This window comes from Colossoma macropomum, unplaced genomic scaffold (genome assembly GCF_904425465.1).
Source record: "Colossoma macropomum unplaced genomic scaffold, Colossoma_macropomum, whole genome shotgun sequence".
NCBI classification, from domain to species: Eukaryota; Metazoa; Chordata; class Actinopteri; order Characiformes; family Serrasalmidae; genus Colossoma; species Colossoma macropomum.
Window position 1 is genome coordinate 37,491,659 of NW_023494805.1, and position 26,886 is coordinate 37,518,544.

Genomic DNA, 26,886 nt, shown 5'->3' on the forward strand with positions numbered 1-26,886 from the left:
TATTCAGTTAGTGAGGTATCTAGAACCATCAGAAGGCCTTGAATGACGTATTTGGTTGAACGTTGGTGGTTAATCTCATCTTTAAGGCTCATGTTTAATTCTAAGGGCTAATTGTCATTAAAAAACAAATTTTGACTGTTCTGGTACACAAACCCACACAAATGTCATACGTGGACCACATCAGAAAAAAAAATAAATAAACCACAGGAAAAATGAAAATATGGGGCCTTTCTTTTGTATTTTTTAGAAGAAGAAGAAAACTGCTGTTATTCAGTGTTTACTTTCAACAGCCATAGACTCATCAGAATAAAATGCATTATCTAATACAAAAGAAAAACTATAAAAACTAATATAACTTATTTCTACCGAATCAACAAACTTTTAGTCTTTAGCCATACTGTTGATAGGCAGCCCAACCCAGCAGTAACACTAGTGTTTTTCCCACCTGTATTCTGACAAAGTCCCGCCCCTCCTGCGCTAGGATTGGCTAGTGCCCTTGCTCCCCTTACGCTACGATTGGCTAACAGTTCCTGCTCATACGCAGTCCGCCAACGGACCAATGGTAGCGCAGGATAGGCGGGGTCTGTCGAAATATGGGTGGATTAAAAAATAACGCCCACGTTTGTATCGTCTCGAATGCCCGATTGGTCAGCGTAAACCCGTCTCTTAGCAACGCACCTTTGTGTGGCGGCAGGGCACGTGGTTACTAAGCGACGTCTCTTTAAGAAGTGTCGCGTGAAGTTTGTTGCGTTCTGCGCTCTGTTGTTCGCGAGCGCGCGGCAAGGAGAAGAGCAGAAACGCTCAGAGCGAAGATTCAGTTTATCGCGATTTAAAGTGTTTTAAGGCATTTCTTATCGTTTTTGACGGACTTTTATCGTCGGCGCTCGACATGGAACTACTTTTGCGGGACGGGACAGCGACCAAAACTCTTTTTTTGACGAACACTTTCAGTGTTTTTGTGTTTTGGACCTGCTGCAGTGTTTTCAGCCCGCTGTAGCTTTTAGATTGGCCTGCATATCTCAAGCCTTCAGAGATTAGGCACAGATAAAGATTAGTGGGTGCCAAACAAGCCCCAAGTGTTGGAGGAATGCTGAATGAAATGGCCCATGACAATGAGCTGCTCGGAGCTGCTGAGATTATCAGAGGTATTTGAGCCCAGTTAAAGGAGAACTCCACCAATATTTAAAAAATTCTCTATAATTCAGTCGTTGAGTAGAGTCATTCAGAGTGGTTCGATCTGTAATGTTTCATAGAAGAGTAACTCACAGACTCAGATTTCTTTACAGTGGTGATGATAGGAACCAGGGGTCACCATGTCTACAACACAAATATAGTCATTTAATCACTATTTAAATGGGAAATCCATTGATTTTTCAAAATGTCTGTATAATTCAGTGGTTGGTGTGTGAACAAAGTCATTCAGAGTGGTTTGATGTGAAATGATTCACTTACAGACTCAGATTTCTTTACAGTGGTGGTGAAAGGAACCAGGGGTCTCGATGTCTACAGCACGAATATAGCCATTTTATTTACTTTCCAGAACCACCAGTGAACCTACACGAGTCTTCTGAGTTTATATATGTAATGTTTGTTGATCATGGTAAAATAATGGTAAATCTGAAAAGAAGAGTTTTTTTTGGGGACTATTTTGTCTCACAGCGGTCTCCATGTACCCCTCTACAATGAATGGATTCAAATAAATGGATCAACACGACATTTTAGGCCAAAACTTTATCCCAAAACTACTGTAAAACATTGTCTCAGGCATCAGGCTGCAGTCATGTAATAAGTTTCTGTGAGGGAGCTTTTAGAGGTGGACGTCTGGTTCCTATCACCACCACTGTAAACAATTCTGACTCTTAAGTTTCTCTATTACAGAGCATTTTACACCAAACCGCTCTGAACGACTCTGTTTATATCTTAAACATTTAATTCTGTAGTGATTTTGAATTAGTGGTGGAGTTCCCCTTTAATACCTTGAAATAAATCCGTTGACTAGTCAGTCAGGCCTGACGTGCTTGTGGCCGTGTGCAGCTTGAGGGTTACACATGGCCGCAGCGCTCAAAGTCTTAAAGGCTTTTATGGTCATGTGTACATTAGTGTTGGGAAATTCTTACTTGCTTATAGCTGCAGCTTAAATAAAATAATAATAATGTCAACAATATCTATAGCAGGTAGATACAGTAGTCTTTTACCTTTTTCTTGAGAAACAAAATGTTTATATGAATCTCTTTGATTACACAGCTTTTCATAGTGTTACAACATCTGTAACTTGTATAGATATACATTTACATACATTTACAGACATTAGTAAGTTATAAATTTGCATAACCTATCCCTACATATGCAGTTCCTCATCAATAGCACTGACCCATTTTTCTGAATTTCCGCATAATTCAGTGGCTAAGATGTAAACAAAGTCAGTCATGGTGGTTTAATGTGAAATAGATAACCGGCTCAGATTTCTTTACATTGGTGGTGATAGGAACCAGGGGTCATGATGTCTACTACACATGTATTAGCCATTTAATTACTATTTATAGGGGAATTCCATTGATTTCTCAAAATATCTGTATAGTTCAGTGCTTGAGGTGTAAACAAAGTCATTCAGAGTGGTTTGATGTGAAGTGGTTCATTGTAGAGACTCATTTCTTTACAGTGGTGGTGATAGGAACCAGGGGTCATGATGTCTACTACACATGTATAGCCGTTTTATTTACTGTCCAAAAAACCACCAGCGGACCTACACGTCCTCTGAGTTTTTATACGTAATGTTTATAAAGGTATAATAAAAAATATGTTTTCTTCAGGGACTATTTTGCCCTACAACGCCCTGGATGTACCGCCATAGTAAAAAAAAAAGGCTAAAATCATACTACAAGTCTATCATTAAACAAAGTCTCAGACATAAGGCAGTGTATTCATAACTATTTCATGTAAAATCTTCCTGTGTGGGAGCTTTTAGAGGTGGACGTCTGGTTCCTATCACCAGCACTGTGAACAATTCTCACTCTAAGTTTCTCTGGAATGGAGCAATTCACACCAAACCACTCTAAAGGACTCTGTTTACATCTTAATGGCTCAATTATGCAGCAATTTGGATTCTCATTCAAGAAAGGACAAAGTTATTGAACTATAACTATATTTAATGTGTTCTTAAGAGAAATCTACAGTGTCAAAAAGCAATTGTCAGTATTAATTTGAATAGCAACCTTGCATTCATGACTCATTTTTGTCTCACTTTCTTGCAGATCGGTTATATTTTGCGACTCTTCGAGGCAAGCCGAAAAGCACAGCAAACACGCATTACTTCTGCACCGATGATGAGTTTATCTATGAAAAGTGAGTCAGCCTCGGATGTCTGTTAAGGCGTCTGATATGCACCCTTGGAGTATAAAGTGTCTGGCTTTTCAGATTTGCATATGTTCTGCCACATGAATTATGTTTCCTGGAACTTGATTTTTGGTTAGCAGTCCATGAAATCATGTTGTAATCTTAAGGCATGGGTGATGAAATTAATGGGGCATTTGTGTTTCAGCTTCTATGCAGATTTCGGGCCTCTCAATTTGGCCATGCTGTACCGGTACTGCTGTAAACTGAACAAAAAGTTGAAGGTAAGACGATAAGCTGTGACATTCTACATGCAGAGGCCTGTCAAGTGTATCTGGCATGTTTTTCCGTTGAACCAGTAGTGATGCTTCCAATGAAAATCTCCATTGTATTCAATCTAATTTAAGGTTGTATTAGAATGAACTCAGAGTTGGACCTGATCTGTCTCTCTCAAACTAGTAAAGACATGAGCAGGACTGAAAAAAACACGGTGTCTTTAACCAGACACATCTATGTGCTTACTTAAGTGTTTCTTCTAATACAAATTGTGTTAAAGGGGAATTCCACCAATCTTTCAAAATTTCTGCATAATTCAGTTGTTGATTTGTAAAGTTATTCTGAATGGTTTGATGTGAAGTGGTTAATTTTAGAGAAACTTATCAGTTCAGATTCCGTTACAGTGGTGGTGATAGGAACCAGATGTCACCATGTCTACATTGCAAGTTCATTTTTATTTACTATCCAAAACCACCGGTGAACCTATACATTTTCTGAGTTTTTATATTAAATAGTGCTGCTGCTGATGATGATGATAAAATAGTGGTAAATCTGAAAAAGTACATTTTCTTTGGGGACTATTTTGCTGTTCAACATCCAACACGTACAGTTGTTTGTAAATGTTTGGGCGCCCCTGTCAAATGACATGTTTTGTTGTTTTTCTAAGCCAAAATAAGTGAAAACATCCTCTGCAGAGAACATACGTCTGCGCATTTTAGTGCACAATTACTGTATATTTGCTGAATGTAAAATATTGGGGAAAAAATAAAACTTAAAATGTGGCCTGTGCAAAAGTTAAGTCACTTTTTGTGTTTATTTGTTTTCCAGAATGTTCAACTCAGCACATAAATAGAAATTGTGCACTAGAATTTGCCAAAATATAACATATTTAACTTTGTTCTGTTCTGTTCTCTTAAAATCTCAGGCTTATTACATACTAAGACTTGTTATTCAGTAACTACAGGGACTTTAATGTAGGCTGGTGGAGCTATTCTTAGGTTAGAATTGTGTAATAACACTTGGCCTTTTAAGGGGTTTACTTATTTTTCACTTAAAAATCAACAAAACATGTCCTTTGACCAGAGGTATTCAAATGTATGCCTACAGCTGTACTTCTCTGCCATGAACAAATCAAAATTTTATTTCAAAGCTGTCGTAAAAAGATTAGGCATTCAACCATTTCATGCTATAATTTATGTCCTGTAGCTTTTGGAGGCAGTATACTTCTCAGACGTCTGGTTCCTATCACCACCACTGTAATTCTGACTTGATAAGTTTCTCTAGAACGGAGCATTTTCACATCAAACCACCCTGAATGACTTTGTTGACATCTTAAAAATCAATAGAATTTCCCTTTAAATGCATAATGCATGTCCTGTTTGGCTCACAGGGCTTTTTAAACTAACACCACTGAAGCAACAAACTCTTAATCATACTGTCACTCAGTAATGGACTTTGTTGATGGGAAGAATGATACGCCTGCCAAAGCCAGTGGATTTGGGCCAGTACTGTCCCTGAAAACGTCACTTGTCTGAATCTAGCTGGCAGCGTCTGCATGCTTCCAGAAATTACCTTCACTTTGTTACATGCCCACTTGGCTCAGGAGGGAGCGCTCGCACTGTCCACTTGGGGGTGCTCTTTCTCTCTGCACAGACGAAACTCCTCAAAGCCTCATTAGCGTCCGGCTGGTCAGGAACAGAAGGTTCCGGCATTGATGAAAGAGATGTCCTGAGCTTGAGTGCACTTTTCTACAATTGACCTCCTGTTGCATCTGGAAATGACAGACAGATGAGAGTGCGGTCACGTCAGTGTGTGAGGGTTACAGAGGTTGTGTCAAAAAGCCTGTGTCCTCACGTGTTCTCTATACATCAAACTGTCAAGCCTCCCTTTATGTCAAATCTTTTGACCCACCCGTGAAGTTTTCCACTGGTTTATGGATCATTTATTTGTAGGGTGATATGTCGCCCTCCCTTATTTTCTCTCCTGGTGAAGTGAGGCCACAGCTAATCTCAGCACGTTTACTGAATGCCTGTGGTCTAATTTAACCTGGAATTGTCCCTGGATTACTGCATTTTAGGGATTTATTCCTGCAGAAAATGTTTTTTGTTAGTGAATAATAGTGATCTATTATTCAATTTTCTCATATAACCTAATATAAATGCTTTATTTAGTGTATTCTATACATTGTAGACTGAAATATGTCCAGATTAACATGAGAATGTTTTATTCAATTTGTCAGATTTTTTGGAAATGACAAGCAGTTATTAAATGGTAATTGCATGCTGTAATAGTTTATTAACAGTAATGACTTACTAAGTTATCAGCCTCGAAATCTAATCACCTCTTTTTGAATACGAGGCATTGTGGGTGTTGATTTTATCATAACTTCATTTTCTATGTTTACAGCTTTTCAGCCATCATTCTGGGCACATCTAAATTTTCTCCATTCTTCACAGCTTCATACTGAACAATTAATCTCTAATGTTGTATCATTAGCCTTATCAAATCCTTTTACCTTCAACTATTACACAAGTTTCTGGGTCATTTTAGAATCATCTACAGCTCTGTTCATCATTCTTGAGACATTAAGCATTGAATTTTTTGTTTATTTTTATTTTTTTACAGCTTCTTTCTACTCATTATATGAAACCTTTCACACATTACAACCATGTTACACATTTATCTGCAACCAAATCTGCTTCATATTACTAAAAACATTCTGAACTTTTAAACCGTATACTAAAGTTTTAATAAGATTGTGACTTTAAACTCGAGCACAAGTTGGGGCATGAAACTGAGTGAACTGTTTCTCAGAGAGAAATTGTTGATGTTCTGTATCCCTGCAGTCCTTCACTCTGTCAAGGAAGCGGATCATCCATTACACCAGCTACGACCAGCAGAAAAGGGCCAACGCCGCCTTCCTGATCGGTGCCTACGCTGTGAGTTCACTGTTCTTTATTCACTCTAGATTTCTAGGTAAACTGCACATCAAACATTACCCACTTTGGCTAACTGTTAGACACAGTCCTGACATAAACAGTGAAAACAGGAATGATACAGTAATACAAGACAATATATAAAATTGAGAACGGTTTGAGTTGTAGAAATCATTTACAGGCTATGATCACGCACTTGATTTTTTTTTGGACCAATTGCGTGCGTTTTGCCCTGTTCTTAATCAGTTACATAATGCCTGGTTACAGTCAGAGCTAGGATGTTGATTCAGGCGTGTGCGCAGACATTTTGACGAGGATGGGGATGTAGGGAGGAAACCTGGAGGAATTTCAGCAAACCAGTCATATTCAGACACTTTTGTTTGATATACGTCCAAGGCATATATCCACTTCAGCTTTACGCACATAGTCTCTCAACTTTGTACTTATAAATATAGAGAAAAAGTTAAATTCTTAAGTATAAACGAGCCTAAATGTTCATAAGCATGAACAAAGATGTGTTTACAAAACAAAATTGATACGGAAAAACTTATTTAGGCACTTCATTAATATATGCAAGTATGTATATTTTACATATATATATATATATATATATATATATATATATATATATAAAGGAAAAGCCAGCATTCACTCAAAAAGAGTTTCAGGGCAAAGCAGCAGGAAGAGAATAATAAGCAAAGAACTGCATCACAGTCGTCTTCATTCCTCCCCACACAAAACCCCTCTGCTAAAGACAAAGTAGATGCATGTCTAAATTTTGCATACAAATATTTACACAAATCAGAACAATGTTCTCTGGTCAGATGAAAGTGGGAATGATGCATGTATGACCACCGTACCTACAGTGAAGGCCGAAGATGGGAGTTCTGCAAACAGAGGCATTACACGTCAGTGAAGAATACAGGAATGGAACAATGTACCAGGAGATATTAGAGGAGAATTTAATCTCATCAGCCAAGAAAGGGGCAGAAAAGGGACAGCCAAAATAACTCAAGACTGGTTTCTAAAGAAGATGAAGGTGCTTGCATAGCCTAGCCCAGTGGTTGGCAACATGCAGCTCTTTGACTGCCCTGTTGTGGCTCCACAGCAGAATTAGATTTGTAGGTAAAAATAAAATAATCCTCCTTTACAGTAAAATAAAGCTCTGCTGATCGTTCAACACAGTTTAACAATAAATGGTCTTAAACACTGGAGTTAGTGTACAACTGCAAATTCACCCTTTAACCCTAAAGTTGACGGAATCCCTTTGAAATTACATGAAGGATTTTGAAGTTTTGAGTCCACCAGAGGGACCCCTGTAACCTTGAAGAGGGTTTACATTTGTTTATGCTTATGAATACATATTCCATATTTAGGTAACCAGTCAAAAGATATTATGTGTGTGAATCTGAAGTGGATATATGCACTGCAATTTGTTATTAGTGCCCCTTACTGCGTCCTTTCTTATCCTTATGTTATGTTTGGTTGCTGTTCAAAATAGCCACATTATGAAAAGTGTTTCTTTTAGTGCTTTATCAGCAGACGGTTATCAAAATGTATTGATTCATGAATTTGAAGGATTGATTTGGGGGTTTTGGAGTCCCATCTGTGTAAAAATATTTCTGAATTATTTCAAAAATGGTGCAATTTCATATTTCATGTTGAATTGTCGTCTAACAGAACTGCAAGTGAATCAAATCTTAGTGAGGTCAGAGGTTTACACCTGTAATTCTTTGTATTGGACTGTAGGTAATCTACTTAAAGAGGACTCCAGAGGAGGTGTACCGTGCCCTGATATCTGGAACTAATGTGTCATACCTGCCCTTCAGGTAAGACTCCTGCATCACGCCTGGCAGGAGGAATGTTGCTAAGTAGTCTAAGCCGACTGTGATTACGTCTAATGGTTCAGAATGGTCTTAGTGTGTTGGAGGAGAGGCAGAAGTGTATTTTAAACACATCACTATATAACTGTATCTGACTGAAGGTGATGTAGAGTTAAGCATAAGTGTCTTTTTCAGGTTCATCTCTATTATAATCTCATATAGCTAAGAAGGCCAGTTCTTAATATTTTTCATTTTAATGGTCCACCAATTATCATTACACAAACAACCTCATAATAAAAATACTATCTTTCGTTCGATGTTGGCATATTTGTTCGATCTGTTCCTTTTACACTAACGACTCTGTTTCACCAGATATTTTGCTGAAGGGACATTCCAGCTTAAAACTAGCATTAAATATGTTGTTTGTCATGTTATGTAATATTCTGTAGTGCAGCATTGGACCCCTCAGCCTCACAGGTCTGATAGATTGGTAACACTTTACTGTAGGGTACAGTTCCTAAGGCTATCTGACACCCACATAAGCTTGTCATGACAACTGACATAACCCTACATAAATGTTTATAAATGCTTATTCCAATAGGTGTCATCTGTCATAAAGGCTACTTTAGCTAACTTTAATCAAAACTGGCAAATATAAACTTAATAGCGAAAGACTCCTATTGGAATAAGCATTTATAAACATTTATGTAGGGTAATGTCAGTTGTCATGACGAGCTTATGTAGATGTCATGTAGCCGTTTGAACAGTACCCTACAGTAAAGTGTTACCGATAGATTTCACGAGTGTTTTCATCCGTCACTGTTTTCTCACTACAATACCCAGTATGCATTACACAACTATTGGCAATCCACCTGGGGGGATAAAGACTGACTGCTTGCACAGCTGCTGATGTAGCAGCTAATAAGTACAGCTGTGATATTCGGCTTCCTAGCAGTGACGTTAGCTTCTGCATTCGCCAGCTAGTGGTAATTCAAACGGCCCACCCTCAATTATCCACCCTAAAGTGGTTGTAGTTTTTCAAAACCTTCTCCTACCTTGAAGACTCATCAATCAGAAGGAGTTTTAAACGAGAACATCTCACTGCGACACCACTACAGTAGGCGAGTAGGCATGTTTACAACACACGTAGAGATGGTTACATGTTTATTTTGGTCGGACTGTCCTTTTAACAGTTTGAAGTGACCATCGAAATAAAGTGTGACCATTATAACTTTGAGTTTGGACAGAATCAAAGCTTAACTGAAGAGTGCCAAACACAGACATACATGCACGTTTTGGTTACTGCACTTCTAACCATAAATGTCACTAATACATGAATGTTATCATGTCTCTGTAGAGATGCTGCCTTTGGGAACTGCACATACAACCTGACCATCCTTGACTGTTTACAAGGCATCCGCAAAGTGAGTGTGAAACAACAGATGCTTTCATGTGCCTAATGGTTAATTTAAATAAGACTCTCGCTGTGCTATGCGGCCCTTGGGCTCTTCTAGTCATTCAGAGATTCAGAGAGACAAAGATTTCTGTGAAATAAACACACACACAGATCTTCTAAGCCACTTCGCTGGGTCGCCGGGGGTGCTGGTGCCTATCCCAGCTTTAAGGAAGGCAGGATACACCCTGGACAGGTCGCCAGTCCATCACAGGGCAGACAGACAGACATACACATTCACATTCACTCGGGGCAATTCAGCATGTCCAATTGGCCTGACTGCTTGTCTTCGGACTGTGGGAAGAAACTGGAGTACCCGGAGGAAACCCACGCAGACACGGGGAGAATAGGCAAACTCCACACAAAAAGAACCCTGGTCGCCCGGCCAGGGAATCGGACCCAGGCCCTTCTTGCTGTGAGGCGACAGCGCTACCCACCGCACCACCGTGCCACCTGTGAAATAAACAATATATGTCTAATTTTTAGTTCATTGTGATCTAATATAATCATCATGCTTATGGTTTAAACCCTGAAGTATTGTAGTAAAACTGTTGTTTAATTGTTAAGTTGTTGGTGGGAAAACAAGATGGTTAAAAGAGGTAGCTAAATCAAGCATGTCTTCATACAGTAGGCCGGTATTGTTTAAATGGATTTTTACACATTGTGATAGCCAGCTTGTATAATTAAAGGGGAACTCCACCAATTTTTCCAAAATTGGGCATAATTCTGCTGTGGCGATGTAAACAGAAAGAGTTATTCAAAGTAATTTGGTCTGAAATGGTTCATTGTAGAGAAGCCTACAGACTCATTTCTTTACAGTTGTGGTGATCGTTATCCTAAACGACCAGTGAACCTACACATGCCTTCTGAGTTTTATATGTAATATTGATGATGGTAAAATGGAGGAAATACACTTTCTTTAGGGACTATCTTGCCTTACAACACCCTGCATGAATGGATTAAAATAAATGGATTAACAAGATGTTTTAGGACCCTATCACAAAACTAACTTTCTGTGAGGGAGCTTTTAGAGACGTCTGGTTCCTATCAACTCCACTGTGAACAATTCTGACTGTAAATTTCTCTAGAACAGAGCATTTCACACCAAACCACTTTGAATGACTTTGTTTACATCTCAACCATTTAATTATGTGAACTTCGGTGGAGTTTCCCTTAACGACTGTGCAGCTTTTAACATTTTACTATATTCGTTCAAAGGACATGCTTGCACCTAGCTATCCAAATATAACCAAGATAGCTAGAAATATTGAAAATTAGTTCACATCAATGCTGGGAACCATATAATAACTTGAATGACAATTGAACGATAATTTTACACATAAATGCCACCTAACAGAGAAATATGGCTCCCCACCTCCAACGTCCCAATGTAACCCCTAATAAAGCTCCATTTGTTAATATCATGCTTATGTATTCAATGGCAGGTCAGTTTCTGGAGCCTCCACAGCCTCAGCTCTAGCCTCTAATCTTTTAGTCTAATTATCTGCATGTTCAGCACTGACACAGGATGCAGTGTTGGCACGATTCAGGGTGGAGGAATTATATAACTGTACTCTGCAAGGCGGAATAAAATTGATCATCAGAAACAGCCACCTGGTGAAGAAAAATAAGTTCCAGGGTTGTTTTCGTGAAACTGGCTGAACGGCGAACATCCAGTCTGTTGTGCTAAGTTAGAAAAGGAATGAGGTCAGAATTCTGCGAATCTGTGATTCTGTGCTCTTACAGACACATTTGTGGATTACATCGAATACTCATACAAATAATACACCATAAAGTTTATGGACCCTAAAAGTAGTTGTGAAAACCTGGTCACACAGAGTTGCTTGAGAAATATGAAGTGCTTTTAAATGAGGTCATGAATGTTTTCTGCTGTCCCTGTGTAGGCCCTGCAGCATGGATTCTTCGACTTCGAGACGTTTGATGTTGAAGAGTATGAGTATTATGAGGTAGGACTTGCCATATGTTCTTGCCGGTTTCAGGTTCAGGTTGCTCTTTTAGACTGCAACCTTCCTCTTTAAAGGTTAAGATGAAGTGACCCTTATTAGTCCCACAATGGGGAAATTTCATCTCTGCATGTAACCCATTCGTGCAGTGAAACACCACATACACACTAGTGAACGCACACACACTAGGGAGCAGTGAGCAAACTTGCCCGGGGCGGTGGGCAGCCCTATCCGCAGCCCGCGGGAAGCAGATGGGGGTTAGGTGACTAGTTTAAGGGCACTTCAGTCACGTACTGGTCGAAGGTCGAACTGGCGACCTTCCGGTCACAGGGCTGGTTCCCTAACCTCCAGCCCATAACTGCCCCAAAGGGCCCGTATCTTACATTTTGTAGGTCTGCTTATGTTGTTTGTGTGGGTTCTTGTACGAAAAAACAGTTAGATTTATTTTTACTTTACCTTTTTTCCAAACTTTAGAATGAAACAGGCTGTTTCTGTGCCTTTGAAACTGATATTTGTGATATCTGATTATGTGATTTGTGAAACCGATAAATGTTCTCTGTTCTGATTGGACGTCTTGTATTGTGCCTCATTCAAAAAGCTGTCTGGGCTACAACAGAACTTGAGTGTACTGTGTGAATGGCTAGAGCTAAAGTGCTGTTGGCTGAATGGGCATATATGTGTTAAAACGTTTGTTCTTGTGAGATCACAAAACCAGTGAATTCAAAACAGGCTGTTTTTACAGCTTATCTTCTGTATATGGACTGTGGAGTGAACAGCACATTCACCTATTGATATTACATTTATTTTGAAAACGTGATGGAAATGTGACATGGGCCATTTAATAAAGTACTCAAAATATTGAATAAAACATCTAGACATACTTCTGGGCAAGTAGTTTTTAATATTTAAATCCCTTTATTGTAGATAAATAAATTGTTGTGAATTATTATAAATTATTTTGGATATAATAACAACAATGGCAATCAATTCCAAAGTTTTAAATGGTACCGTAGCTTCTTCAAACAGCAACACAATTACAAATATATTGTAAAGTAAGAGTCTTTTCTATTCCTGTGAAGTTTCTGTACAACCGTCCAGTGCTTCAGAACAGAAAACAATACACTATAATTTTTTAAGTTTATTTATGTCTATACAATAAATTGCATATGACAAGTTTGTTACTTAAGTTTACTCAAGCCTTTTTTTTAGCGTGTAGAAAATGGTGACTTTAACTGGATCGTGCCTGGAAAGCTGCTGGCCTTCAGTGGGCCTCATCCCAAGAGTAAAATCGAGAATGGTGAGTACTAGAGGCTTTACAGCATATCAGGATGTGTTATTAATTTAAGGAAGTAAAAAACAAAACAGCTTATCTTGAATCACAAAATCACGCACTTGGTTGGGTTTTGCCAAAAAGCATTCTCTTTGAATAGAGTCTTTTTCCCCTAAGCATTAATTAGCCTTGTGTAACTTTCACAGGTTACCCTCTCCATGCCCCGGAAGCCTACTTCCCCTACTTCCGCCAGCACAATGTCACCGATGTGGTGCGGCTCAACAGGAAGATCTACGAGGGCCGCCGCTTCACAGACGCCGGCTTCGAGCATCATGACCTGTTCTTTGTGGACGGCAGCACTCCCAGTGACCTCATCACCCGCCGCTACCTGCACATCTGCGAAAGTGCGGAGGGAGCCATCGCCGTCCACTGCAAAGGTGAGAGGAACATTGGGAGTTTGGCTTTGGGTGGTCTTGGCCACACCTTTTTGTATGGGTCAAGTCCATTTTAACTGGTTAGACTTTATTCCCTCATGGAAAACACAGTTCTCGTGGGTGGATTTTGAGCCCTCTGTACCTGAGATGTTCTGTAAAGTTTGTAGGGAATATCCTAGCAAGGCTGTTTTTTTTTCTAGCCCGGTGGGGTATAAACTTGCAATATTTTTGTGAGTAGGGCTGAACGATTTGTGGAAATATCTAGTTGTGATTTTTCTAACCAATACAGCAATTGTTATTATTTCGTTTAAATTAAGCTGCAGGCTTTTTTTAGGTCAAGATGTCCAGCACAACCTTTTTTTCTCAGGCTTGAATGCAGAACATAGTGTGCCAAATTGCTAGACCACAAACTCTATGTTATTAGGTAAACTTTACCCACTTGAAACCTGTTAAGACTGTGAGTAAATGTAGGATATATTAAAAATTGTAGCTCTTGTGATTTTGAAAATTTTTCTCTTTCAAATTGCAAATTTGATTAAAAAAAAAAAAATTATTCAGCCCCATTTGTTAGCTACATTAGCCTTGTGGCTCCAGGGCTGACTGACTACATTTGCGGTAAAGGGCAAATTGTCAATTTGATTCTGAACTCACAGTATATCCTTTTACTTACATGTGCAGCGGGCCTCGGCAGAACGGGCACTCTGATTGGCTGCTACCTCATGAAGCACTACCGATTCACAGCTGCGGAGGCCATCGCCTGGATACGCATCTGCAGGCCCGGCTCAGTCATCGGACCCCAGCAGAACTTTCTGGAAGAGTGAGTGGACAAAAAGAGACCATGTGTGGTGAAGGTTAAGTGGAATGGTAGCACGGATTTTTCTGTAAAGCTGCTTCGTGACAACACCTGTTGTGAAAAGCGCTATTTAAATAAACTTTGACTTGACTTGAAACCATAAACCCATAGTCAAGTAAAAGTATTGTACCTTTAATGAAATAATGGCTCAAGTACACTTAGTCACAGCCTAGTAAAACTGTTGACAAGAAAAAAATTAGGTCAAAGTAGCTCCTCAGGTACTGAGTAACCTGTTAACCTGCTGTGGAAATTCTTGGTACATTCACTGTCTTTCAGCATAGGAACTAAAGTTTGCTATGAGTATGAGCTGTTCTTCTTTTTTTGGGATTATTTTGGTCTAAAATCCAATACTGATGCTCCAGCTGTGGGCAATAGTAAAGCTGCCCAGGAGCTGAACCAACAGAGCAGAATGAAATTAAACCCAAAACAAGGAAAAGGAATTTCAGTATAGACAAATGTGAAAGTATTAGCATACGAACATAAAGTTAATCAAAAATGTGAAGTAAATGTAACTAGTTAATACAAACCTCTGCTGAAAGCCTCTGTGCAAAAAAAAGTTTAAATCATTAATTCATTTTAATGAATTTTATAGAAACTTGGAACTTTTGTGATACTGATCAATTGACTTCAGATAATCGACAAGTATCATTTAGTACCAGTAGTCAAGGCATGAGCCGATAAGCTGTCAGTAGCCGCGTTTACATGCAACCTGGTAATCCATTAATAATCCGACTACATCCATGTAAACACCTCAATCTGAATAGACTTGTCCGATTGAGGCCATTCGGAATACAGTTTCTATCTGATTAAACGAGGTGGGTAATCCTGTAAATAATCAGTTAAATAGAAGAATGATAACCATGTAAACTCCTGTATCTGATTACATTCCCAGTACGTTCTGCTTGTGCGTTGCATCATAGTGAAAGTTCAACATGGCGGAGCAGAAACTGGTCTGCAGAGGAGACGAAGTTTATGCTCTGATCTTTAAAAGATGGCGGTTAGACGGATGTCCAGCTTATGTGTCTCAGAACACGACGTCTTCCTCTCGGCATTCTTTAATAAGTCTTACTCTGACTGGACTCACATGATGCTCGTTGTCATGGTAACATCTACACTAAGTGGTTCTCTTTTGGATCTGATTACTTGTAGTGAGCATGTAAACGGAGATTTTCCATCAGACTGTTGAGTAGAGTGCGTATAAACACCTCAGTCTTCATCTATAATCGGAATGTATTCAATCAGATTGACAAAATTGTTTGCGTGTAAACACAGCCAGTGAGCCAATAAATGTGCTTGTTCCGATTACAGTCTGGACGAGTGATCGGTTGTCTAAATGATATCCATTAAAATTAACAATCTGTTAGCAGTATCTATGAACACCCCCGCTACAAAATCCTCCATTGCAACAGAAACTTTTGGAAAGGCTGTTGTAGTATTCTAAAATAAATTGATTAAAATTAGGAACACAATACCTTCACCCCTTGCAGCCATATCAGTCTTTCCTCTTTTGGGCAGGGTTTCCACAAGATATTGCGTGTGTGTGTGTGTGTGTGTGTGTGAATTCGTGCCCATTCGGTCAAGTCATGCACTGATGTTGGACGAGAAGGCCTGGCTCACAAGCAGCTTTCCAGTTCATACCAAAGTGGTTCAGTGGGGTTGAGGTCAGGGCTCTGTACAGGCCACTAGAATTCCTCCACATTAAACTATGTCTTTATGGAGCTCGCTTTGTGCACAGGAGCTCAGTCATGCTGAAACAGGAAAGGGCCTTCCCCAAACTGTGAACTATGCATTCCAGTAGGTGGCGTTCTCCTGGCATCTCCCCAACCTAAATTCATATTTAGACCACAAGATAATGAAGCATGATTCATCTCTCCAGAGAACCCATTTCCACTGCTCTAGAGTCCAGTGGCTGCATGCTTTACACCAGTCCAGCCAAGACTTGTCATTGCACATGATGATCTTAGGCTTGTGTGCAGACATGGAAACCCATTTCATGAAGCTCCTGACGCACAGTTGATGTTGCTTCTAGAAGCAGTTTGGAACTCTGTAGTGAGTGATGAGACATATAGGTCCTTTTTACACTCTCGGCACTCGACGGCTTCATGACCGAGCTGTTGTTGCTCCTATATGTTTCGATTTCATAGTAACAGCAATTACAGTTAAGAGGGGCAGATCTAGCAGGGCAGGAATTTCGAAAACTGACTTGTGGCACGTTATAGTGCCATATTTAATGTCACTGAGCTTTTCAGTACGTCTCATTCTACTGCCACCACTTTGCGACTATGTGCTTGATTTTATGGACCTAAACTCAATAATGAGGATATACTTTTGGCCATATAGTGTATGTTGTGTGTGTAAATCTTTTTTTGGAAAACTGGACCTTTTACTAAGGAGATTTAATGGTTGTACATATTGCTTTGTGTTTAAAATTATAGAAACATTTTGAGTGAAGCCCTATTGTACCACCTTTTTGTCTACAACCACTTTTTCTCTTTTTAGAAAGCAGCACAGCATGTGGGTGGAGGGGGATCTGTACCGTTCAAAGCAGAAGTTGCAACAGCAGAGACAGCGGCGGCAGCAGGAAAGGGACATGGCGCATCTCATCTCCAGCATGGATGACATTTCCATCACCAGCACCAGCACCAGCATAAACTCTAGCAGCATCAATGAGGTAAACAGCTTTATCAGGCAGCTCAGCCAAACAGTGTTGATGTGGTTAATGTGACTGATAGTTGTATTGGTAACTAATGCTTCAGTTCTAAAAGGGACAGTTTAGTATCTAGGAGTAACAGTTCTAAAGCAATGTTTTTGTCTATTGATCAAACTAATCTTACCTTAAATCAACACTTCTGTAGTCTAGTCTAGGGGACATGAGAACAGGCTGAGTTACGTTAGCATTTTCACGCCACATGTTCTATATCTTGGCATTAAATGTTGTGTAAGATTGGTACAGGTTTCATAACATGCGCCAGTGGTCAGGGCAGCTTATTTGCTTTTTTCTTAGTCATTAATTGATTTGGTTTTAATTTTACTCCTAATCTAAATATGTCTGCCCACTACAGAATGACTACAGGGAAGATAATATAGGTCTGACTCAGGGAGACAAACTACGAGCGTTAAAGGGCCGACGTCCACCAAGGTCCACCTCCATTGCTCTCGGGTAAGAGATTTGGATGCAAATCGTCACATAAACCAACTCAGGGCTCCTCACTAAGTTTAAGCTTCACAAAACCTAACAAATGCAACAGAGAATTAAATTGTTGACTAACAACCCACCCAAAAAGAGCAAGGATGACTATGCTTTCTTGGGCTCCTGGTGCTAAAGCACCTATAGCAGCAAAACTCACTGCCACTGTGTTGTCATTGGCAGATATAATTGAAATACATTTTTATTTATGTGATATGGTTTCTGTTTTTTCTGATGAAAGCAATATTTTGAACTGCAGACAGGGTTTATAATTGTTGCTGTGCCACTTTATTATTAGTCTTGATTTTATGTGTATTGTAAAGCAGATGAATAGCTGATGGACAGAAAATGTAACCGAAGGGCGACCAGCTCCACCTTAAGCTCGGCCCTGACTGGTCTATAGTGTTTACTGTCTATAGTCCTGACCTAAGCCCCTTTAAGAGCTTCCTCAGTTCAGCCTTGAATTTTAATATTTTGAATTAAATCAGATAATATAAAATATAATTCTATTTTAGTATAATTGTGAATGAAACTATTTTATTTTAATATATTATTTAGAATATCTAGCAAGTCGATTTCCATTCTGCTGGTGGCCACTAGGAGTCTTGCAAAAAGGGGTTAACCTGCCCTGAAGCAGTTTAGATGTGTAGCATAAGTTGCCATGGCGACGTGGCCAGGTAAAAAGGGATCCACCATTGTGAGACATAAAATCCAGGTATAGACAGAGCTAAGTATTAACAAAGGGCTGTGCTGTGTCTAAATAATGCTCACATTGTGTTTAGCTCTGCTCCAGAGCACTTATTTGGTTGTTTGTTTCCAGTTTAGTGGCGCCAGATTTCAGCCCATTTATCAACAGCATCACTCAGTGTGCATTATAAAGCTATTTCCTTTACAAACTTCTGAAACAGCACAAATGCCTAATGTAAACACTGATTAGGAGGAGTTCACAGATACTGATGCACATCAGACGGCTGGAGTGATGCCAGGTCTTGAATTAGTCTCAGTGTCTGTTTGTTGTTTCTGTGTTCCAGTGGGATTTGCCCTGTTCCTGGTTCCATTTCTCCTCCAAGTCCTTCCAAAGTTCCTCTGCCCTTCTCTGCCGCCCCATCGCCACGGAGACTTGTACGAAGCCCCTCCTCCTCTGCCGGTAACCTGAAGAGGTGAGCTATTAACTGAGTGAATGTAAGTTAATGTGTTTATGGTCATTCTTAAGGGTGTAGTTGTGCATCTCTAGCAGGGGATGGGGATTCAACTACATCGTTTTTGGAATGCTGTGATCGATTATTACCGATTGCGCTAATTGTTCTTGCCAAAAATACAACATTCAGTTTCCTTTAAACGAAATCAAAAAATGTATTATTTTGTAATTTGTGTGTTCTGGTACTTTGTAAATAGTTCCTCCAGTCACATTTAGATGTGTTTTTCTTGATAGCATCAAAACGATCAAACTGAATCTTTTTCCTAAAAAAATTTAATCAAATCCTTGTGAGGTCAGAGATTTACAGTCTCAGTAATACCCTATCTGACTGCTTATCATGCTGTGTTTGCGTTTTTCGTTGTGCTCATGTCGATATGAGACAGATGGCAGCACGTAGCCATGAAAACATTGCCATGGTGACAGCAGTACCTGTGTAAAATGATTAGTGTTACAGGAGAGCTTTAGCCACATCGATTGGTTGTTGAAGTTGGAAAAAGGTAGCAGTCAGGTCTCATTTAATTTTGTGTTATATATTACTGGGTGTGCCTGGACTTCAACAATGAAACGTTTGGCATTCATGGCTCCCAAAAAAATAAGCATTCCGTGATTTTCACAGTGGTGGCTGAGAGCAAAATTTAGAAAAATTGAACTCTTGACAGAATGTTCTGCTGACCTTGATGGCAGAATTGTCTGTTACTGCTCCAATGAAAACAATATGCGGTTTGCCATCTACCACCGAAATGCAAACATAGCATTAGACCTTACCCTGTGTTCACACCGGCAGCGACTTCTCGCCTGTTGTCACCCAAATCACTGATCACTCATTGTCTGTGGGCGCTTCTGAACTCGAACTGACCGTTGCTTGCCATGGTTTCATTGACGCCAAACACAAATCAGATGCATTCCCGCTAGAAATAAAAATCCTGGTGAGAAATCGCTTGTGTCCTTATCTTTGTTTAATCCCCGTGTCTGTGCAGTCAGTATGTGAGGAAAACGCTATTCGGTCTTTGTGATTACTGTCTGTTTGCGATGCATCTCTAGTAGGAACAATTATCTAGAAACCAAAAAAGGAGCGTACCGCTTCACAGTGGCGGAGATAAAGCGCGTACTACGCTGCTCAATCACTATTGGTAATCGCCACATCGCTTCGCTCTTCATTTGCATAAAGTTAAACTCTGCCCACTTTACAACGCCAACGTTCATGCCACCTCCTGTCTCCAGAAATTGCCAGCTCTCATTGAAAACGAATGACCTCTGGCCATTTGTTGCATCACTGCCGGTGTGAACGCAGGGTTACACCCAGGCCTTGTGCTTGGTCAAAAGCACATTCAATGTAAAAAAAGTAGTTCTGACTGAATTTCAGTGTAACACTAGGTCAAATTAAGACACTTGACCCACTTCCCTTTAATTATCCCCTATGCAGCTTCAAACCCCGCTTAGCCCGTTCCCTTGGCAACCTCTATGGCCCGGACGACTTCCAGGAGGAGGACGACGAGAGCGAGTCGTCTTCCACCTTCCCACCTTCACCCCCTGCCCCACTGCCTCTCTCCTCCGCTCCTCCTCCACCCCGCTTCGGCTTCGGGTACCCCCTTGCTGACCCCCGCCTGCCTCCCCCTGGCCCAAACTTCCACCCAGAGGTCAACAACAACCTCAACAACTCTCCTGGACCTGGGACAGTCCGGCTAATGAAGAGAGCGGCTTTCAGCCCCAACAGAGGCCCGGTTAGGTCCGGCCTCAGAGGGCTAACAGGCCGCCCCCTCAGCCGCTCGATCCCAGTGAGTGAATCTGGCTCATCTACTGGCGGACTGCAGCTTCTTCGCTGCTCCTTCAAATTCATCCTCTTCTCCTTCACTGCCATTACTTTTTTGTCTCCCTCCCGATTTTCCCTGTTGAAGACTTTTCGTCCTTGTCAACAGTTTTCTTCACCCTTATCGTTTTTCCCTGACCTAAAACCTTCTTTTCTTTTCTTTCTCTTTAAACTTTAAACTTTTTTTCACCCCTTATTTCCTGCCTTAACTTATCTGGTTTGCGCCATAAATTATTCTTCTTTTCAAAGCATTTTGTGAACATGTAAACATCTGAGTTATATATTTATACATACTCACTATCCACCAATAACTACCTTGTATTTTTACACACTGGCCACTTTATGAGGTCCACCTATCTTATAGGTACAATTACAGACTATTGATGCACAGTTTATTACTTCCTAGGCCTGGTGCCTAGTGACCAGCAAGTTACCATGGTAAAAGCCCCCAGTGATGGTAAAAACTCATTTGCCACCAGCAGGGTTCAGCATTAAGTAAACATAAAGTAAAATGCTAAGTCGGGACAACAGCCTTAAGAATCACTTGTCAGGTCGGGGAAGGTGACATTTTGACGTTTCCAGGGACAATAAACTCTGTAAACAATGTACTTGATATCACCTTCATTTGCTTTTGTACTGTAAAACCACACCACAGGAAAATATTGACTGATCCAGATGTGCATCGAATTGAATGTAGCCAGTCGTATTATTGTTGGTAATTGTCTATAGAGTCATCATTCAATACGCTGACGAAGTGGGAATTTAAGAATCCTCCCTCCTGTGAACAAAACACCTTTCATTATGTAGATTTTGACCCATCTATACTGGAGATTTTGCGTAGTTTGTAGGTCGTACTTTAAGAAGGCAGACAAAACCAGAGCGCTGCCGTTTATAAAAAAACAGTCACTACGTTGTTACGAAAAATCCCTTTGTCTGAGGGGAAAAGTAGATGTTGAACCCTGCCGCAGTTTTAAAAGACGTGGATCATTAATTGAATTATATTATTCAAAGGATAGCAAAACACACTCTTAAAAAAGATGCTTCTATATAGAACCTTTTTAAAAATGGTTTTATATAGCACCAAAAAGGCTTTTGCTATAAAATGTCAATCATGTCACAATAGAACAATGCTTTTTGGTGCTATACGAAACCATTGTTCTATATAAAAAAATGTTCTATATAGCACATTCTCCATCAATCTGAAGAACCATTTCACCATGTAACGGTTCTGTAAAGAACTCATGGTTCTAAACAAAACCATTCCCTTTACCGAAGAACACTTGAAGAACCGTCTTTTTAGGAGTGTACATTAATACAATAAATTAATAATTTACTGTACCTAACATACATAAGGTTGTTGTAGAAACACGGCTGTTGAGCTGCACTGGTTGAACGAACTTGGTGCAGCAGGCAGATATCATGCCCGTACAAAGAAGCCTGTGCATGTTACAATGTACGTTTTAGGATCTTCAGACCACCACATCAGATTTCAGACATCAGACATCAGGCAAAACAGCTTCAGGTCTGAGGAAAACACTGTCATGTACAGTCAAACATCAGCCTCAGACAAAAGAAAGCATGCTAAGCAGCTACAGACATGAGCGTTGGCTAGTGAAGTCCATGGGACGTTTGCAGTTCCATTCTTTCTTGTTAGATTTATTACAGATATGTAGCTTAAATAAATATGACAATGTACAACCATAACTTTTATTGAACTGCATGGTTATGTTCTTTTATTTGTTCAAGATTAGGCTTCAACTCCCACACTGACACCATGTTTGCTTCCATGTCTGCTTCAGTGTTAGGAACAGTCACAAAATAAGTGAAGAGAGCGTGTGTAAACGCTTTGTAGAAATAAAAAAAGACAAAAGATTGGAAAGAAAACCTGCAGACACTGGTGGTTTGTGGATAACATTGGCGACTGTGCTGCAGTCTGACACCCCAGAGGTAGGGGTTTCCAATAAAGTGACCAGTGAGTATAAATTTGTCTGGATAAGGAGGACAAGGATCGATCCTTCTGTATGTTAATGGTCGTCTCTGTGTCTTTTCACAGTCCCTTCAGTCTGAATATGTTAAGTACTAAAGCTGCAGTGATGCGTTGACATCTGGACTGTTGACATCTGGACTCTTGACATCGACTGAAGGAATTTTCTTCTGTAAGCTGCTACCTGTTACGGCACTCACATGGACTGCTGGCTCAGCATGTGTGGCAATGATCTTCAACAGCAAACCCAAAAAGGAATGAATCCAGTGCCTGGTTTCAGTGTCACTCTTTTTGGTCATTATGACTTTATTTCTGTCTTTGTTTCTCCTGTTTAGTCTGTTTTCCATAAAACTCTTACCACACGTACACATATCGTCATGTTCTTCATGTTTTCTCACAATCAAGTTAGAAACCTGTATTTCCATAAAGTACTGAAATACGTGGTTGGATTGTTTTGCCACAGGACGGTATAGAAACTTCAATTGTTCCAAGCATGTTTTGCCACAAGACTGTATAGAAACCATGATTTGTAAAACATGTTTTGTACAGATAGTTTCTCTTGTATTTGATTTTAAAGTCATATTTGAATACTCATATTTGAAAGACAACGGAATTAAATGAGGTAAAAAAGAATTAAACCTGTCATCACATGGACATTTTTTTGTAATGTTAAAGGGACACTTTGGCCAAAATTAAATGTTTAACCATCACTACATCTGTTGTACACATGCTTACTCACATCCTGCAGCAATGACACTAACCTCCAGAATGAGATTTTCTCATGCAAAGACTAGGAAATCCCCCTTCTGATGATGTATCTCGAAGGTGGGAGGAGCTTCTGAAGAACTACAGTCTGCTTTGGGATGGACTGAAGTTTCGACTGCGAGGAAGCTGAATGTCTTATTGCAGTGAAGTAATTGTCTTCAAATCATCATTACGATGGAGAGAATAAATGACAGGACTTGTCAGATAAACAGAACAAGCTAAAAGCTAAGGTTAGCTGGGTAGCTGGCTATGTAGATACCTCAGTTTGGCTTCTTTTCTCTGGCTGAAAGTGTACAAAACCCTTTTTGTACTGAACAAAGATAAAATCACTCTTTCCAGTTTTATTCGATGATCAAGATTAGAGTTATGCAAATGTTAGCTTGGTTGTATTTCATAGACTGTAGCTCAGTGTATAGGTGAGCAGGCAGGATTGGGTGCCACCAATGGCTATATGATATACTTTGTGAAATGCATGCTGGGTAAAAAACACGAAAACAATATAAAAATTGTGAATTCTGTTGAACTGATGAGGCTGAGGGATACAGTGATGCACAATAGAATATTATATAACATATTAAACGCTAGTTTTTAGGCCAGAATGTCCCATTAGTTGGTAGTGATGACTGTATTAGTAATGTGTGCCATATTTCAAAGTGCTGTGAAGGAAAAATATTTCTTCTGCAAAAATCGATCTGGGAAAAATCTAATTTACCCCGGATGTTAGTCAATCAACCAAGACATGTTTGGTGTCCAAATTTTGCTTCTTTAGTTTAGTACTGGAGCTACAAGGTTAACGTTGCTGATGTACAATAAAAGTCACCAGAATCTTTTCGGTTGTTGTGCCAAATTATGACTCCCCCACAGAATCTGTATGTATGTGTGCTGGCATATTGATGCTAGATTATGTCCTGTTTTTTCTATTTTGAACATATATCTTCTGTTAGAAAATGTTTTTTTTTAAATGAAAAATAGACATCAGAAATTGTGAACGTACTTTGTAGGCTGGCAGTCAAATTTTGGTACAACTCTATTGTCCAAAGTGGCTGACCACAGCGTCCAGTTACGCATGGTGAAGTTTTGTTCTTTTTTATAGTTTGCAATAATGGAAAACATTTGGGTGACTATTGACTTGTTTGTAAGCAACATTAGCCTCAAAACTCCAGCATCAACTTAGAAGCAAAAATTGGTTAATTTTAAAGGAATTTGAAGCTTGGAAACCCACGAGTTCGATAGTGTAAAATATTAAGCTTGTGAAAGAACACAGAGCAGTGGTGTCTGCAAAGAGACTGTTTATGATCTTAAAAGATGAAAAATTGTCTTTTGTGCGTTCACTAGTGTGCACGTATGTGGGTGTTTCACTGCACAGATAGGTAAAATGCAAAATGTGTGCAAACATAGTTGGCCAGTGTTTCTGAATTCATTCAACACCTTTTGACACACCCAGCGAGCTTTCGATATGGCCATCAAGCTTTCAAAACGTCCACCACTCTGTCCTTTAGAGACCTCATGTTCATGTCTTTCCTGTTTCTGAAACGCTAGATGGCGCTCCAGAGCAAATCCAAAATAGATGGGTTAAGATGCAGCATTTGCGCAAAATCACACTTTATAAATGCCTAAACGCTTTAAATATAAAAGAATACATTCATGTTTTGTACAAAGAACAGCATAAACCATTTTAACACCACTGTCATTTTTGAAGACCCGTTTGAACTCGAGTTATAGGAGTTTAAAATGACACCTCATGTACGTTTATGATGTCAGTGAGCGCGAACAGCCAATGAGCTGCTTCTCTCGCCAACCAATCAGCACTCAGGAGCAGTAATTTTAGCGTCCTGCTGCCCAAAACCTGTTTGCTGTAGAAAAAAGGAAACATATAGGTGGGTTTTCTTTGCTTTTTTAGTGAAATACATCCTTCTGCTTTCTGAAAGGAAAGTTCTGGGCAAGCGATTAGAAACTATTTTAACTTTTTGTTTTTAGCCGTTTAACCCCATTCATTGAGAACTCGCTCACGGGCGCCCTCTGGCGTTCAGCAGTCATGTATTTGATATAACGGGGGAAATAAGAAGAGGCCAGACTCCTCATAAACTGACTCTGGATGTTCTTCCTGTGATCTTCCAATGAATATATATTTACAATAAAGTCTGAGTTTTGTTTCTAAACAGCTAAACAGTCATTTTAAATGATCATTTGCTATTTTCTGACTACAACTTGTAGAGAGTGTGCTGGTTACTGGTGTACGGATATCTGTGGGCGAAAAATTTAACCAAAACATTCGTAGGTTTTTGCACAGGGCACATTTTATTTTTTCCCAATATGTTACATTTTCCAAATAAACAGTATTTGTGCATTAAACTGTGCAGAAGTGTGTTCTCTCTACACAACGTGTTATTTATGTGTTACTTATTTTCACCTAGAAAATTAACAAAACGCGTTAGTTGACCTGGGTATTTGGTTGGTTATATACATTGGCCCTAATATTGTTGCTATGGTGACCTATACTTTCGAACGTTGCTGTGACGTCATCCACACTGCCGGCGGGCTACAAAAGCGAAGACTGGCTGGAATTTCTTCATTTCTCGTTTGACTGGTCTGCGCGGAAGACGCGAAAATGGACTCGGAACACAAACCCAAAAAGGTGAGTCAGAACCTCTAACAGGACCCGAATCTTACAGGGTGTGATGGTGGAATCGACTCGTTCGAATTAGCGATGATCGAAACGATCAAGAAACATTTCTTACGAATCGACTCGTTTGAATCCTTGAACTCGAGCGCTCGAACGAGTTGTAAACGGACGTTATTGTGTCGTCACGTGTTGGGTTCTGTCCTAAACTTATAGATTTGACCATTTGTACGTTTATCCTGTATTGCACGGGGTCACGTGCGAAGGCGGAGATTCGAGACCGAAGCAATTGATTCATTTTGTTTGAATGATTCGAACGGGTCGGTATGACCGTGACCAGTTCGAGCCACGAATGAAACCGATGAAAGCTTGAACGATTGCTTCGACAAGATTATAAGTCGGAAAACTTTGTTTTCGCACGTGACCTGTGTCGTATACCATTGCATAGTCTTCCCTTTAGACCTCCACTTGAGTAAAAGTACAAAAAGTATTTGCCTTCAAATGTACTTAAGTATCGAAAGTAAAAGTACTAAAAGATTAATTATGGCTCTGATGTCCTGTTATCATTTTTGTAATAAGACTCACTTCATTAACTCATTTTAGGTAAAAATACTCCAGTGTCACTCTTGGTAAACCAGTCTTTTAGTAGAATGTCATTAATTATTGACGCTGAGGTCTATTAAAATTATCATGAGCACAAAACACTGAAGGCAAATAGTTTCCATCTGGTAGAACTGACTGGCTCTGAAATCACTTATTACAAAAAGTTTCAGTTTAAGATTTATTTGCAACTTAGTTACAAGTTTAAATTTAATAAAACCTTGTTTTAACCTCAGATTCACAAATGAGTTTTCCTTTACTAAACTGCATCTGTAGGTCTCTGTTCATAAACATAAACTAGCCAAAACAAATTTACTATAAAATGAAATAATGTTTGTATAAATTCAGAAAAAAGACACGTCAGTCACAACTGCATATATGTACAT

General features: G+C 39.6%; 1 protein-coding gene across 1 annotated transcript; it reads left to right on the forward strand.

Moving 5' to 3' along the window:
* The first annotated feature begins 685 nt into the window (after positions 1 to 685).
* On the forward strand, positions 686 to 23,134 carry cdc14aa (cell division cycle 14Aa). Its single transcript, XM_036596620.1, has 15 exons — positions 686 to 1,145; positions 3,252 to 3,342; positions 3,539 to 3,614; positions 6,453 to 6,545; positions 8,292 to 8,371; positions 9,723 to 9,789; positions 11,723 to 11,785; positions 12,992 to 13,079; positions 13,259 to 13,489; positions 14,165 to 14,303; positions 16,839 to 17,010; positions 17,402 to 17,499; positions 18,558 to 18,686; positions 20,148 to 20,499; positions 22,585 to 23,134. Exons 1-15 carry the CDS (start codon positions 1,088 to 1,090, stop codon positions 22,612 to 22,614), a joined length of 1,767 nt encoding a protein of 588 aa, XP_036452513.1. The 5' UTR covers positions 686 to 1,087; the 3' UTR covers positions 22,615 to 23,134.
* Positions 23,135 to 26,886: the final 3,752 nt, after the last annotated feature.

Bases quoted from the DNA above. Each gene is read 5' to 3' on its own strand.
- cdc14aa (XM_036596620.1), top strand. From the start codon at position 1,088: ATGCTGAATGAAATGGCCCATGACAATGAGCTGCTCGGAGCTGCTGAG. The intron at 17,500-18,557 runs GTAAGAGATTTG...TCTGTGTTCCAG, and splicing joins TCCACCTCCATTGCTCTCGG to TGGGATTTGCCCTGTTCCTG. The intron at 20,500-22,584 runs GTGAGTGAATCT...GTCTTTTCACAG, and splicing joins CCCTCAGCCGCTCGATCCCA to TCCCTTCAGTCTGAATATGT.